The sequence below is a fragment of the Nannobrachium achirus genome, assembly GCF_963921795.1.
Source record: "Nannobrachium achirus genome assembly, chromosome: 8".
Taxonomy (NCBI): domain Eukaryota; kingdom Metazoa; phylum Chordata; class Actinopteri; order Myctophiformes; family Myctophidae; genus Nannobrachium; species Nannobrachium achirus.
Window position 1 is genome coordinate 33,662,257 of NC_137817.1, and position 17,099 is coordinate 33,679,355.

The following is a 17,099-nucleotide window of genomic DNA, read 5'->3' on the forward strand; positions in this document are numbered from 1 at the left end:
TTTATTTTTTGTATCTTTTAGTGAAGTGGATGGGACAGTGACTATACAAATGGCCATAACTTTTTTTCGCGATGTTTCTGGCAGAGCAGGCCTCTCATTCTGTGGATCTTAATGACCAATCTAATAGATAAAACATAAATAAAAAGTATGGCAGAACATCACAGGTCCTCTCCCATTATCAGGGACTGGGTCCCTGACTAATGCACACCGCCTCCGAAGCCGTGCGACGAGTGGCTGCCGCCGTGCGTTTTTTTTCTCGATCGAAACCAGTTCGATTCGTGCGTCTTGTCGCATGCGGTAAAAAACTCATCACTCCTTTTATGACTCCTTTTTGGATCCGCATTCCGCAGCGCCGATTCCGCACAGCCTTGCACACCAAATCCAATGCGTTTTATTCATGCCGCAAACGAAAAAAAACGCAACTGTCCTGTGTGCAAAGGGCTTAAGGACCATAAAAACCATTGAACCATTTCTTTTGGGTCAAACCTCAGATTGGATTGACTGGCCTATCTGTGACTTTGGGCTGGTTGTGGTTGTACTCTTGTACATGTACACTGTCCTGTGACTGTCCCACGGTGGCATGTGGGCTGGCTGCTCTGTGACGGAGCTGTGATGACGCAGGTCTATCCGACCTCCATCACTAGACGAGCCCATAGCAGCAGCAAACCAGCAACACTATCTGAGAAAGAAACGAGCTCCTCCATTGATGGAAATATGTAGCTGACATATCCGAAAATATATTAAAAACACGGGGTCTGACAGCTGGTAAGTTGAAACCAATGTGCGTATTGTGTCAGTGTAGAATATCACGGATACTGGGATTTTCTGTGGGATTTGTATGTTAGCTAGCTAAGAAGCTAGCGCTAGCCAGAATGACGATGATGGTGATGATGGCGGACGGGCTAGCCGTTATTTGTAGCTGAAGCCGCCCTGTTTACCTAACTGGAATTGTGTTGTTTCTGTTTATGGATCCTGGGGTTTTAGTGCTCAGTTAAGCAAATCTAGTATGATCTGATAGCTTTGGTCGACGAAATTGCTCATAACTACTGACCTCAAAAAAATCAAAACAAGGGGCCACGGCTTCACTACTGCAAGACGAGAGACGTGTATTCGTGGTTGACATCAGTCTGTGGATAAAGTACTCAGATTTCAAGTATCAATACTGCAATGTAGAAATACTCCTTTACAAGTGAAAGTCCTGTATTGGCATCAAAATATAAGTACAAAAAGTAAAAGTACTCATTCATGATGCAGAATGTCCCATTTCAAATGTATAACAATCTTTAGAAAATATAAAATAGCAGATCTACAAGCTCATAATGCATATTGTGAGCCTGTAGCCTATTTTCAAATGTTCTAAATGCATATAGGGCTTAAGTGGATAATGTATGTTTTGTAATCTACAAAGTAGTATTAAATTCAAGTTTTCAAATAATTTAATAATAGTGGAGTAAAATATTTGGATCCGAAATGTAGTGTAGTAGAAGTAAAAGTATTGGAAATTGGAAATACTCAAGTAAAGTTCAAATAGTTCATAGTTGTATACAGTACTTGAGTAAATATATTTAGTTACTTTATACCACTGGTTGACATAATAGTCAAAGTCAACGTTCATATCATATGCGATCAGGAAGATATCAACATTAAACTGACTTAATTGTTGACTCGAGCTGCTAATCAGTTTGACTTGACTAATCGACGTACTAACATTACTGTAACGCTGTGTTACACGCTCACAACAAGTTAATTCTCTCTGATACAGTATGTGCTGCTACTGCTAATTCTAATGACTCTTGGTGTCCTGCAGAGAGCTGTTTCATGGTAACGTTACCATGGGTGGGCATGATGATGATGACGAGACGTCCTATCTAGTCAATAAACAAAGGCAAGATGAAGAGCTGAAGAACAAGCTGAATGACAGCAGTCTCTGGGTTGACCAGGACACCGCTGGCAACAACACCAAATGGCTCAAGGAAGGCCAGAATCTGCTGCGGAAAGTAGCCGAGAACCAGCAAGAACAGGACCACAACTGCAATATCACCAACGGGAACAAGGAGGATTTCCCTCGTCAGAACACTACTCAGGAAGATCAGCAGGGGAACGAGGAGAAGAGCACCTCTCCCAAAACTGTAACAACAACCCCAGGCCTCAACGATGAGGAGTCCAAGAACATCCTCAACGAACCTCTGCTCATCGACGCTCTGGAGTCGACAGAAAATAAAGAGAGGGAAGAAGATGACAAAGAGAAGGACGAAACAAGAGGAGAAGACGAAGAGGCGTCAAATGACACAACAGGAGAGAGAGAGTTGGAAGAAGACCCGAGTGAGTCTCAGAGAGATGGAGGTGTTGTGGGGAGGAATGCCTGTCTCCTGTTCACCAATGTGAACGGAGCACCAAGTGATGAGGAGACACTGTCTCAGGACAGCACAAACGACAGCTCTCCAAATGGCAACAGAGGTAAGGAGAATAGAATAGGCCATGTAAATGCTGAGATGGATCAGCAAGTTAAGTTTGTACCACAGTATGAGTGTTGCACTGCACATCAGCCAAGCTAAGGTGCTTTGTTTTATTTTCTGCCACAGAGGCAAGAGTAAAGATACCAAGTCATATCCATGATATTAACGGTAACATTTAATTTATACTTCATCACATGACCAACAATTATCTCTTGATAAAAATGTAAATTTACACAGACAATCTTGTTAACACAAAAAGGGCCATCCACACCAATCATGCCAACTCTTAACTTTAACAATATAAATATGTGAGCATCTACATAGCTTGAGGAACTGAATAAAATATGGTGCTACTTCTCCATTTAACTCAATAGACGTGGAAACCAGGTTCTATTTGGTTTTGATACTTTTGAATGGTGTCCACGTTCTTGATAGTTGAACTTGTGATATGACAGCGGTAGAATTTTCTAGTTCAAGGGTTAGTCTCAAGCGATTCGGTAACACTTCCAAATGGACAATGCTTAATTGTGACATCTCGTTCTTGGTGTTTTTAGAGTCATTCTGGGATTCCAATGCCTTTGAGACAGACACAGACTTACCTGCTGGCTGGATGCGGGTGCGAGACACATCAGGCACCTACTACTGGCACATACCCACTGGCACCACCCAGTGGGAGCCTCCTTCACCACTGGACAAAGTTGGCGACTCCATCATGTCCTCCAGTATGTCTTTGGAGACCACACCATGTGAAGAACCTGAGGTGAGGTCTAACACCTTTTCTTCTATAATGTTGTAAATTATAACAGTGTTTCTCAAACTTTTACATTTCAAGGTCTCCCCTTAACCCTGACATTATATGTCCATTTGGTTCCATTTGTATTTTGTTAGAGTTAAAGACTTGTATGGGTCAATTTAGACCCCCATAAAAGAACCCACAAAGTCCCTGGAATCCACTTTGAGAACCACTGAATTATAATACAATAGCAAAACTGTCTAAAGGAAGTAATAACACCTTTTTTGTAAAATGTCTAGGAATCTTGGCTTCAACTTTCTAACCCAGACGACACTGACATAACTAGTGAAGGGGAGCTGTGGAAGGTGAGTCCAAACTGAATTAGTTTAGTTTCAGTTCAGTTCGGTTTTATTATCAGTTTCTTTGGACAAATATACAAAATAACAATAAAGAATAAAAATATCTATATAAAGAATATATGCACATACCATTCATTCCTTTTGTTTACATATTCACAATAATAGTCATAGTCATCATAATATAAAGCATAGTTTGTGTCCAAGAACCTGACAAAGGGCTAGGGAGAAGCATAAAGCTTGTCGGGCCCCACCCCTGGTAATGTTCTTGTATGTATTATGATTGTGCATTACATTCACCCATTCACACACATTCATACACCTATTTTTTATTTTATTTCCCTAAAGTGACAGAGTTGATATTTATAAATGGTGCATGTACAAAGCGGTTTCCAATGATTGTGCATTACATTCACCCATTCACACACATTCATACACCGATGGCAGAGGAAACCATGCAAGGCACCAACCTGCTCATTGGGAGCAATTAGGGGTTCAGTGTCTTGCTCGAGGACACTTCGACTCTTTACTCTGGGGGAGCCACTCTTATCTCCTGAGTCACTGCTGCTATTTATGGATGAGTAATGTAAATTAAAATAGATTACCATTAAACCCATTAAACAAGGGTGTCCTGCTCAAAAGGATGACATTTAGGTTGCTAAACATCAGCTTTTATAATATATATAATATGCTAACAATAGAGCTTTGTAGGATTATTGCTCATATATAATCTTATATAACCAGGTTTAAGGATGACACCGCTATTCACACTCCTCTTTACTGTAGTGAAGCCTTTTGGCATCATTAATAACCATCAAGTTGATGACAGTTTGGTCAGAATTAATTTATGAATCCAAAAACCTATTAATTTGCTTAGAATATTTCTGCCAAAATGGTTGAAAATTGCTGCTAAGGTCTGCCTTACTATAAAGGTGTGGCCGGGGGACAATTGTGGCATTATAAGATGCCTTTCTTTTTTTTTTCTCTCTCCCAGATGTCAATTCTAGATGCTCTTCAAGTAGGTTATCTACAAAGGTTAGATCTGGATACAGGGTAGTTAGTTTGATGCCCTTAAACATTCTTGGTAATTTTCTGTACATTGCTGGGTACAAGGGATAGCTGCAGGCAGGTTTGGGCCTAATATGTCAACTAGATGTATTTTTCATGCAGAAAAACACTGAGAGGCACTGCGAACAAGCCCTGAGAAATTATGAGGCACTGACTAAGCCATTAATGTAGCCAGTAATATGCTTCCAAATGAAAACATAAAACACACACACACACACACACACACACACACACACACACACACACACACACACACACACACACACACACACACACTTAATCAGGGAGATTGTTCCAGCCAATGTCCTCCCACATACCAGTCTTTCTGTCTTTGTTGTGGTCTTTTATGTTGGCCATGCCATATAACACCACACACTGTTTAGGCCTATGTCTATGATCATGTTTTCATAAGCTGTGGCTACATGTCTCAGTTTAATTATTTGCTGTGATCCTTTGCTCAAACATCGTGGCAAGGGTCGAAGTCCTTGTCTAACGTTTTGGTGTTATATTTGCAGGAGGGTGAAGGGGCCTCTGACCAAAGCCTGAAGGAGTTTGAAGGGGCAACTCTGCGCTATGCATCCATTAACTTGAAGTAGGCATTGGTTAAGCTTATCAAAATAGATAATACATTGCTTCTCAGACCAAGTTTTATGTTTTAATGCCATCATCCTCTCTCTGTCATTCTAGCTACAACTGTTCTCAGTCTGAGGAAGAGGAAAGGCTTGCTCCACTCTGCACAGACCTAGAGGCTAAGGTATTAAGACTAGTGCTAATAGATGCCCAGACTTTAAATGCACTACTCCCACAGGAAGAGGGTGGTCTGTTGGCTGTTCCGCCTGTCAACACATCTGCTCCTCCACCCTTTTCCTAATTGGCTTGTTTCCCCCCCTTTCCCTTCTCCGTTGCTTGTCGACACCATTCCAGTGTTTCGCTGTGCGCTCTCTGGGCTGGGTGGAGATGTCTGAGGAGGACCTGGCACCGGGAAAGAGCAGTGTTGCAGTGAACAACTGCATCAGGCAGCTGTCCTATCACAAACACAACCTTCATGACACAGCGGGTATCTGGGGAGAGGTAGGGATTGTGTTTTTCCTTCAGTAGGGGATGGAAAACCGTTATTATTCTTTTTTTTACTGCTGAAAGAGCAAGCCACTCCAAAAACGATGCCGATTTTGTCAGGTGGCCAGTGTTTAGGTTCAAGGGTTTTATTGTCACATGCTGCTTACAATACAGCTGTCACAACATTGCAGGCAGTGGAATTCTTGTTTATTCACACCTTGCACGCCTCACAGGAAGTGAATTGACACTCCCTGTCCACGTGAAGCCTAATCTACTATCCCAGGTTCTTTTGAGGTCATGCAGCAGCAGCACTGATTACTATTAAACCACATTATTTAGTTATGTTCTTTCAGCTGCTTTGAGATGTTATCTTTAGATAATGGCATGTTTAAAAAAGGGAAAAAATAAAGAAAAGAAAACAATACTCTATTGGTTATTTTTTAATTATGAATACACTGTTTGAATCAGGACTATTGCCAATGATAGTAACTAATAACTATACCAAAACATTCGACCAAAAATAGGAAACATTTTGATGTAAATACCAGATATATGCCGTGATGCATTGTGAGCTTGTAGGCTGACTGTTAAAACTTTTGGCGTACAACAAAATACATCCATAACCAAATAAATGGTACAACAGCATTTTTGGAAAGGCTTGCTACAAACATATTTATTTTTGCATTTGATTACCTTGTTATAGTATGCTCATTACTAAGAGTATGTGTGTTTTCACAGGGTAAAGATATGCGCATGGTACTGGAGAATGACACCATGAACTTGATTGACCCGCTGGGCCAAACTCTGCTGCATGCTCAGCCCATTGCCAGCATCCGTGTGTGGGGTGTAGGAAGAGACAATGGCAGGTCAGTGTGTACACAGGATGTGGTCAAATGGAGACCAAGGCTAGTCACTGCTCACTGGCTGACCACAATGCTTTCTTTTCTATTTTAGTAATGGCTTTTTTGTGCTACAATAGTTAGGCTTTCTATGTGATAAAATATATTAAATGTTCATGGTTTAGGAATAGGGAAACATTATTTAAATTGTATGATATGAAAAACAAAACAAGGTGGTTTTGATCACTTTTTCAAAAACTGTTGCTTGTTGTGAACTTATACCATGCTTGAAATATTAGGCACAGTTTGTAATAGTCATTGTCAGATATATTAATGCCTCGCTATAGACTGTGGCTATCATAAACTGCTGGATGTGGATATAGTAATTATTTTCCTGGCAAATTTGAACACTGTGGTTATTTTTCACTTTAAAATGTAGGCTATGTATAGCCAGCTGTAGTAGTCATTATGAGTCATACCAGAGGTACTATATTCTCTGAAATCCTTGGTTGCAGTCATGCCCCACCAGCCACAATACACTGCTGCTCTCTGCTGGAGTATGTTTGGTATTGCAGATGCTCCTCAAAATACTAGCTGTACTCATTTTCCATAACTGTCCACCTTTCTGATACCTAACTATTTATTTTTTTCTTTCATGCTGCATTTTGCTGTCATTTACAGGGAAAGGTATACTTCAGTTGTTATTATTTATAGTTGGATTATTGTGCTTGTGGTGCCTGCACTAGCATGTGTGCTATTATTTGCCTATTGTTATAGTAGTTTGATTCATGTAATGGTGACTGATGGTCATGTCGCTACATACTAGGCCTGTCCACGACTAAGGATTTCTATAGTCGAATCTGATTGGCCAAATATTGTATTTATTTATTTATTTGCATGATTCTACTGAGATTGGCTGTAGGCTGTAAAAAGAATTAAAACAATTTTATGCAACAGACTAGGGGTCTTCAACAGGGGGTCCGCGACCCCTAGGGGGTCCGCGGAGGTACTGCAGGGGGTCCGCGAAATTATTGCTTAAAAAAGAAAAGAAAAAAAATTCAAATGTTTTTTTTTTTTTTTTTCACATTTATGTTAAAAAATAAATCATGATTCTATCCATTTTGTATAGCTTGAATACATGATTACTATGCAATTGACAGATTGTTGATATTATTGACATTGGTTCTCAGTTAATAAGTAGTATGTTTAGAAATGGTAATGGTACGGCCCACCCTGCTCGCTTTAACTTGTACATGTTTAAAATAAAAAATATGTCGTAGCCCCGACCCCCCCACCCTACGAGGTGATAGGGGGTCCCTGCTCCATCTCCCCATCAGTTTGGGGGTCCCCGGCCTGAAAACGTTGAAGACCCCTGGTAGAGGGTCATTCCATTTGGGCTGTAGGGCCTGGGGTGCTAATGTCTGATTTAACATAACTTGCTTGGTTTCTCCCAATAAATCATAATATATATCCTATTTTTGGCAAACTGTTAGTTAATTAATACAATAAATTACGTCAATCTCTCGTATCATGCAAAAAAAGTTGATCGTTTAGTCGATCAACTATTCGAGGTCAGGCCTACTATGTGTAACTGTATATGTGTATACTGTGTTTGTGGGTGTGTCTATATATATTTTATATATAATAATTTTGAGTATGTGTTCGTTTCAACTGCAGAGATTTTGCCTATGTGGCTCGAGACAACCTGACCCAAGTCCTCAAGTGTCATGTTTTCCGTTGTGACTCACCTGCCAAGAACATCGCTACCAGCCTGCATGAGATGTGCTCAAAGGTCAGCCACCTATGCTGAGTATTTTGACATTTACTTGTGTGTTTTCACACATGCCTTGTTACAGTAAGCATAAACTCCTCCTGTTTTCCCTCCACCTTTCCTCAGATAATGACAGAGAGGAAGGCATCCAAGCCAGGTCTCAGTAGGCTGAACTCCGACCCCTGTAAACCATTGGGCATCCCGATTGAAGGTACGGCAAGGCTTTTCATCCCTGCACCTTTTGATATCCATACTATATACTATAATTGCTGTGGTGTCTCATACTTATATCTCATATGACCCTGAGGTGTACAGTGCCGAATGGAAATTCAGACGGACCAACGGTTTCCGAGGAAAACGCACAAATTCTGTGTTTTAGGCAGACTGTTTGTGCTGCTAGCTAGACCAGCCTAAATCCCTAAGTGGCCATTTAACTGATAAGCTGAGCTTTGCGTAACGTTTGTGCCGCATACACGGCTTGCATCGTTCCCGACATTGCATGGAAACAAGTAGTTTATATTTTATAACCACATGAACCCTAGTGTCCCTATACTGGGCATGTCATAAAATAGGCCAAGATGAAATATTCAACCAAAATAAGCAAACATTTTGGTGTAAATACCAGATCTAGGCCACGATGCATTGTGAGCTTGTGGGCTGGCTGTTTTAGCTATTGGCGTACAACAAAATACATAGAGTTTAAGTGGTTAAAATGTGTAAATACTATATATCTGTTCCAAGTCCAACTTTATAACAGTCGTTTCCTACGTTTCCTATTATTATATGATGATCTACCACAGAGTTTCCTGCCCCCAAAAATGAGCTCTTCCAGCATTTCCATGTGTACTACCTTGGTAATGAGTGTGTGGCTAAGCCAGTAGGTAAGTATCGAATGGATCTGAAAGATTGATGTTCTGTATGTGAAAGTGAGAATTTTGACAATTTAAACATTATATTGCATGTGTTTCTATAATTTAATTTGTATTTAAATCCCTTTGCATTTCTCAGGCATGGACACAATCAACGTTGCTCTGGAGAAAGCAATGGATGGCAAAGATAAACATGACTGGATTCCTGTCTCTGTCAATGTCGCCCCTGCTACTCTTACCATACTTGCAAGACAGGTAACTGTACACTACATAATATAATGTATTTCCCAATGTGCAAACCATATTCATTGCTGTCAGGCATAAACCTTGTATCTCTATACCCCCCCCCCCCCCCCCCCAGACTGAGGACGTGCTGTCAGAATGCAGGGTGCGTTTCCTGTCTTTCATGGGCGTGGGGAAGGACGTCCGCACCTTTGCTTTCATCATGGCTGAGGGTCCCAGTGATTTCATCTGTCACATGTTTTGGTGTGACCCTAACGCCGCCAGTCTGAGTGAGGCTGTACAGGCTGCCTGCATGGTGAGTGAAGGTGTCAGTAACTGAATGAGATTTTTAAAAAAAATGGAGGTTAAGAGAGATGCTCTGATTTGTTTGATATGCATTTGCGGTTGTGAGCCATTTGAGATCTTTGCGATCACAAGATGGTAACGCTCTTTCAACATGTGTTGTTTGATCCAGTCAGCTAAAGAATCAACTCGATGTCAGTACCTTAACACTTCCCATGCAAACTAGATCAGCTATTTTCACAATATTTATCTGTGGGACTGAATGTAACCTCAGCTTCAATTCCTACAAGTTGAATTGGATACTAAAGGGCCTCAGCCTGCAATCTCCTAATGTTTATACTTAATATACAATGTCAATGTTTTGTAAGAAGAATCATTACATATATATGCTGCTACAGTAACACAATAAATAGAAGAATGTATGGATTTGATGCTGTGATCGGGAATATCGTTATCGGCAGATACTGATCCCAGTTGATCAGTGATCGGTATTGGCCCCAAAAATCATAATCGGAGCATCTCTACCCATGATGCAACTCAGCCGCCATCATCAGGAAGCGTGTAATCTCCATAGGCTCCTATTTATTGATGCTGCAAAGAAACGGCTTTCTGGGAATCTACTTCCAAAGACGCTTCGAACGTAGAGAAACGCTTTTTTCACGGCGACACTGGGCTGCGACGGTCTGCCGCGGTTAGAATTTTTCATTTCCGTGTACAAGTAAACACCAGTCAACATCCGGGTTTAGTGAATTTCCACAACATGGACACGATCGTGACTTCCGGGGCTCAGACCTCTTCAAAATAAAGCGCAGTGAATGGTGGCACTCTGTAGCCAAATAATTACAAAACTAATAGCATCCCAAGTGTTAAGATCTCCGCTACTCATGATAGCGAACATGCACTTTCACTTCAGGAGATTTGGTTAAAAAAAACAACTACTGAGACTTGGTCATTGCAAACAAAGCTGATTCTGACAATATAGAACATTACAAAACCCAGTACGGTTTTAGTTTTTTATATAAAAATGTCAACTTCCTTCCAAATCGTTGATTTTACTATTTGAAGATTCAGATCCGTAGATCCAGTCTGTTTTTTTTCTAAGAAACATAGCTAAATCAATAGGAAGTTGACATTTTTATAATGTAAAAAAAAATTAACTACTGGTTTTGGTGATGTTCTATACTGTCAGAATCTGCTTTGTTTGCATGTTTCCGGCCTAAATGAGCTCCTCCTCAGCTCTAACCCAAAGAAAGGCTGTTTAGATAGTAGACGCAACGTAAGCACCCGTATATTCTTTACTAATTAGTCCCCACACCTTTGGGGTATTTGTTTGTCACGGTACATTTTCACATCTTACTACTTACTACTCATCCTAGCTATTAGGAGCAACGGGTGCTATTAATACAGTGCCCAGGGAGCAGTTAGGGGTTAAGTTTCTCCCTCAGGGATGCTTCAACACAGATTAGGCGAGCTGGGGGGCGAACCAGGGACCCTCTGTTTCCTCCTAGACAGTCTCTCTACCTATTCAGCCAGCCGCCCAATGCTTCCTTGCGAATGATTCATTGATAATGACACTTTTCCATCTGATTTGTTATGCTGTTATACAAAACTGTGCAGTGCTGACATGGCAGTGCAAATTCAGAAGTCAATATTTTGCCATAAGTAAATATTTTACTTACTAACCACTACAAGCATGGTTAGCTAAGTTGTATGATAAAATAATGAATGGCTTCTTTTGTTTTGCTTTGGCGTTAGATTTGTATTTGTTCCATGAAGATACACAGATTATTATACTACAAAATGGATAACCTAAGATGAGAAGTGATTCAACTTTGATGTATGAAGTAGGGGTAAAACTATTAATCATGAACATTACAGTCTGGCAGAGTCTGCCAAACCAACATTTCACTCATACATGTACAGTATGGGTATGTGCCGAACAAAAGCTTTGAATCTTGAAGTAGTAATTGAATAATTGGATTAATTTCAGAAAATAATCATTAGTTGGTGACCTACTCCAGGGGGAATACTCTATAAACTCTTAAACACACCACCTTGAGGTATGACAGTAATTGCCAACAATAAATTCTGACCATCCGAAATCTATATTTTCAATTGATAAACTTAAAAGAAATCTATATTTGGCCTTGATCTATCAAATAGTAGTGTACTGGAGCGCATGAAACTTCTTATTGACTTTTTTTGGTTCAAATCATCTAGATTCCATTCACATTCTTTAGAGCATCAGGCCCTCGTCAGAGTACAAGCCTTAACCACATGAACCCTAGTGTCCTATTCTGGGGCGAACATATGGCAAAAACTGCAGATCTACACAATGTGTGAGCAACATGTTGCGACATAATAGATTTACAGTGGTTAATCTGTGGTCTGTTGGTGTGTGTGTGTGTGTGTGTGTGTGTGTGTGTGTGTGTGTGTGTGTGTGTGTGTGTGTGTGTGTGTGTGTGTGTGTGTGTGTGTGTGTGTGTGTGTGTGTGTGTGTGTGTGTGTGTGTGTGTGTGTGTGTGTGTTTGTGTCTGTGTGATTTCTGGCCTTAGCTGCGATACCAGAAGTGTCTGGACGCGCGACCCCCCAGTCTGGGCTCTTGTCTGCCCACTCCCCCTGCTGACTCCGTGGCCCGCCGTGTCAAGAAGGGAGTGCAGAGTCTGCTGGGCAGCTTTAAGAGCTACAGGTCAGGCTCTCAGTCCCCCTGAGCAGCAAGAATGTTAATCCACACCTCAATGAGCACCAACCTCCATCACAACAGCCCCCTCACTTGTATGTCTTGCCTCTATCTCTAATTCCCCCTTCCTGCTCATTGTTTTTGCCTTATCCTGTCACTTGTCTGGTCTCTGGTCTAGAGCATGGAGTTGTTCCCGAGGGGAAAGGGTGAGAAAGCAATGATTTTATTCTTTTTGTTGTTGTTTCTTTTTCTCATATCTGTATTTCTCTTTAGCAGCTGTCTCCATTACAAGTAAATGAACCCTGGTAGTTCATCTGTTACTATGAACTATGTTTTTTTTTTTAACAGAACCTATGCTAGGAATGTCAGAAGTGGATGTAATATCACTAACTCCCATGAATATAGCAACTCTGCAAACTTGGCTTGATTTAATAACAATACTCGATCCCATTTTCTCTTCAGTGAAATTATTATCTTACCCGAACAACTTCTGAGTATCTTTTTGAAAGGCATCATTGCCATTCACTCTGTCTTGATTCCTGCCCACATAGGTTGTCACAATAGTCTCGTTGAAGTGTTCCTGTCAGATAGTTGTATGTCTCCAACACCTAAACAATGCATTTTAGTCTTCCAAAGAAGCGTGCGATCATTTGTCACATAGTGAGCAACCACCGATTTGAGTGTAGTGGTCATTCTGCATGAACATTTGCAAGTTCAGTGCTTGTGTGCAATAATCAGACTTTTCCTGTGTGGTGAAAGGTGGCTATTGGGCTGCCACGCGTTAGCTCAGAGTCGGAGGGATTTGGTGCAAGGCTTACTGAACACCACAGCCATTCTGAAAATGGATATAGGTGTAATATTAACGCTAATCACAAACTCTGGACTTTTCGTCAGAGTTGCACATAGGCATTTTCCATCACCACTGAATTGTACTATAGAAACTCACCACAAAGCTGCATGTTTTACTAGCTTAGAGTTATAACAATGGGGTAATTGCTGCTTGCAGCAGTTTAGTGCTAACTAAGACCTGTTAATGTATCATAGTAGATGCTGTATGTGCTTCTGTGTGGTAAGGGGGAGGCTCCAATTTGATGTGTTGTTTAGTGTTTATAAGGCATGTCACTCTAGTTAGTATCAGTGTTTATCTATTATAAGCTAGCAGTAGTAGATTATACTTCCCTGTCACTTGCTTGAGGTCAAAGAAGTAAGAGCAAGTTGGTGTCTCCCTTAATTTATAGTTGTGGGAGAGGGTTAACCTTGAGATAATTTCTCAAATGTCCAGTTTACATTTTCCTTTTGTTTTTTCTTTTTTGCCACATTTTGAACTGTCTTGGCCGTGGCCGCACCAAGTAATATATTTTTTATTGTTTGCATACACTAAAATGTACTCTATTAAAGCAAGTTGCGCATTTGCTCATTAGATTTACCTTTTTTACAAAGAACAAATGAATTTGTGAGAAACCGTATTTTATGTTTGCAATGTGTGTATTTGTAATAAGTATTTAGCACAATAGTAATTTCATCTCTTAACATATGAATGATGCGGTTTGTAAGTTTTTAAGAAACCCCAGAGGACATTTATGTGTCCACTCTGTCTTAGCCATCGCTGCTAGCTGCCTACACGAGAAGTTAAATAACCTCATCAAATACGCAAACAGACGGAAACTAAATGTGGTTTGCTACAAATTGAAAGTACTGGTTTCACAAATGTATCAATATACATTTAGAAACACTGGCAGAAAGGAATGTATTTAAATGAAATAAAGGTAGTTGTTCCTTGCAAATGGTCAAATACACGTTTTTTGTTTGTTTTTAAACACTCAAACCCATCAAATCAGACTGGTGCAAGTACTTACAGATGGCCAGAGTGCTGAAGACATTTAATCATTTTGGCATGGTTTCAAATTTTTAAAATGAAAGTTCCGGCAACCTAATTATGCTGAGTGTGATCCTTGTATCTTTATAACAATACACAAGTACTTACACCACTGATTTGAGGTGTTAGGATGCATTATACGATTGTTTTGGATGTCTCCTCTGCATTGAGCTGTCCAAGTAGCCCTTTTTAATTTGGGGGAAATATGTGTGTATTTAAAATATATATGTGTTGAAAATACTGCCATCAGTACACACACGTGTCACTTGCTTAGCCTCCCCCAGGAGAGATGATTCTTACGACTGTAGCTTCAGGCTGCATTGTTGTCTGTTGTTGTCATTTGAAAGCCTTGTAGTCATGAAAGGTATTGTTCTTTGATTTTTCACATTGATTCCTCTCAATTTTCTAACCATCTAGAGATGGTTAAACGTGTAAAATCTTACAAACGGCTTCTCTACATAGTATGTGTAATGATGTAAACACTAACTGATAGTAGACTAAATTGAATTGAATTGTCACATGTACTGTTGTCACTTACCTGTGTCACTCAGAAATGTGATGTTTTTATCTGATATTATGTTTAACAGTGTCATCACTAGAACAGAATGAGTTACAGAACACTAGCAAATTAATTTATTTCTGTTTTATGTAAATTAGGTGTATAAAATGTATGTATATAAAAGTCTGCACAATAAATGTGAACATATCATGATTATTTTTCACGTAGTCTTGTCATTTATGATGAGTCAGTGACACAATTTGCCTGTGTTGGATATTTGAATCAAATATATCTGGAAAGATTGGATTCCAAAGGGCATTTGTAGATTAGATCTCTCCCGAATGTTGCCTTTGGTATGCTTCAGGAACCATAGAATCTTTTCCCATTTTTCAATCAATAGCTTTATCTGTCATTTGCAGCCTTTTCCATTAAAATGTAAAAGAAGCCACGCAACATGCCGGCACCTTCTGCATATTTATTAAAGCTGCTGACATTGGTTTTACCATTATATATTGACACAGAGGAGCACATGAATAAAATTCAAAATATAACCTCATGTCCACCGATTCAATTCATGCCTGTGTTGCTGCCCCCACCTGGTGAGTTCAAAAGGAATGGCATCCCTCCTTATTGTTGGCCTGAGTGATGGCTTTGGAGATGAAAGGTGCACACCCACTGGAATCCTCGGCAGTCGCAGACTGGTAGTAATGGGCTCTACATTGCAACGCAAACATCAAGACTGTCCTTCCAACAGGATTGCACTGCTGTCCCATAGATCAAAACTCTGGCCATAATCGCTTCCTTTGGAAGAGGTAGACCAGAAACCTTACCTTGTCTGTGCAACTGTTACACTGATAAGAGATCAGTTGTTGTCAAAGGTCTGACAACTAAGTTTGTTACTGTATGTGTGTGTGTGTGTGTGTGTGGCATCTTAGTAATTGCCATCATTAGTGTCTTAAAAACCATGAAGTATACACAGAAATACTGCCCATTTGCAGGAATTTCCTGAACCATCCAAATACTGTATTTTCTTGAATTAAGTAGTTCACAGTATTTGCGAATGATAAATGTAATGGAATGATAGTTATGTTGTTTCAGTACACGGCAGATATGCCTCACACAGGGTTTGGATTATGACTGCGCTCTGACATGTTTATTGGCCACCCACACCCTAAATCCCTTTGTTGTCCCTGTTTTCTCATGTTTGTCATTGTGCTGAAGCACATTTACAACGTCTTCTGTGTGTTCTGTGTGTTTGTGTGTGCGCGCACACGAGAGTCAGACAGGATTTATTAATTCCCATGCATGCATGGTAGTCTTCCACATTTGCTTAGTGTCAATCACAATTTAGATAGTTTGGCCCATGGAGAAAATAATCACAATTCTAATTATTCCTATAGCCTAATTATGCATACGACATTTGCGTAATGGAGGTTTATTTTGAGTAATGAAAGTGTAGTCTTGTGGAACATTGCTTTTCCTCCCGGTGCAGAGGAGACACTTCTATCTCCTCTACTGGGCCCTTCAATCTAATCACCAATCTACAGTAGAACAGGGAGGATAAAAGAAGCCAGCACAAGCTTAATCTTAAACCTGGTATCAAGGTCTGAGAAAGGTGATAGAAATCCCTGTAGTGCGTAGCTTTCTTATGCTGATTCACATTGCAATACAGCTCTTTGTAGTTTGTACATGGATCTTCATATCCCTTCCTTCTTATGCAGCTTTTTGTTTTTCTCACTCCCGGGTAACTGGGAGGTCTGTGCTTCTTGGTAATTAAATGAGCCTCTGCACTGCAGAAGTTTAAGCTTTCGGTCAGGTCACAGCAAATCAAACATGGCCAGCACATGGCCACAGGAGATGTGTGAACATACAGAGATTTCTTTGAGTTTGATGCAGCTTTGTATGTAGAGGATGATAAAAGTATTTTAGCTTTTAACTGGTCTAATGTGAAATGCATTGTTATCAATAGTATAAAGAACTGGCTGAAAGGCAATAATAAATTCAAGAAGACAAATGCAGTAACAGTGTATGATTGCCCTGAGCTGTTCAATGGGCATTATGTTTTCTAGACCATTTTCCCCCTCTATTCTTTCCTAAACAATACTTAATGCTTGCCTGTTCGTGTCTGTAGTTTTCTGATCCAGTGATTCCACAGACACATTTAACAGTACAGACTTACAGAGCTCCATACTTTTAACATTGTGGATAATTCACAATTTTATAATTTCCTCAACGATTCCATCAGTCAAAATGTGACATTGTTCTTTTATGCATAGAAATGCTAGAAATCCCAGACTATATTCTCAACAGTGTCAGATTTAATTTGTTGAGGCCAAAACCACCCATATCATATTCAGTTGTACATCACAAA

The 17,099-nt window shown here is 40.1% G+C and overlaps 1 protein-coding gene across 1 annotated transcript; it reads left to right on the top strand.

The window, feature by feature from the left end:
• Nucleotides 1-627: 627 nt before the first annotated feature.
• apbb1 (amyloid beta (A4) precursor protein-binding, family B, member 1 (Fe65)) lies at nt 628-14,933 on the top strand. The gene is made up of 14 exons (XM_080731689.1): nt 628-765; nt 1,808-2,457; nt 3,011-3,216; nt 3,489-3,554; nt 5,129-5,205; nt 5,301-5,367; nt 5,538-5,684; nt 6,408-6,535; nt 8,186-8,300; nt 8,406-8,490; nt 9,080-9,160; nt 9,288-9,403; nt 9,510-9,686; nt 12,229-14,933. The coding sequence occupies exons 2-14, from the start codon at nt 1,833-1,835 to the stop codon at nt 12,382-12,384; spliced, it is 2,046 nt and encodes a 681-aa protein (XP_080587815.1). The 5' UTR covers nt 628-765; nt 1,808-1,832; the 3' UTR covers nt 12,385-14,933.
• Nucleotides 14,934-17,099: the final 2,166 nt, after the last annotated feature.

Coding starts and splice junctions, on each gene's coding strand:
- apbb1 (XM_080731689.1), top strand. CDS start 1,833: ATGGGTGGGCATGATGATGATGACGAGACGTCCTATCTAGTCAATAAA. Junction 5,368..5,537: donor GCACAGACCTAGAGGCTAAG/GTATTAAGACTA, acceptor ACACCATTCCAG/TGTTTCGCTGTGCGCTCTCT. Junction 9,404..9,509: donor TTACCATACTTGCAAGACAG/GTAACTGTACAC, acceptor CCCCCCCCCCAG/ACTGAGGACGTGCTGTCAGA.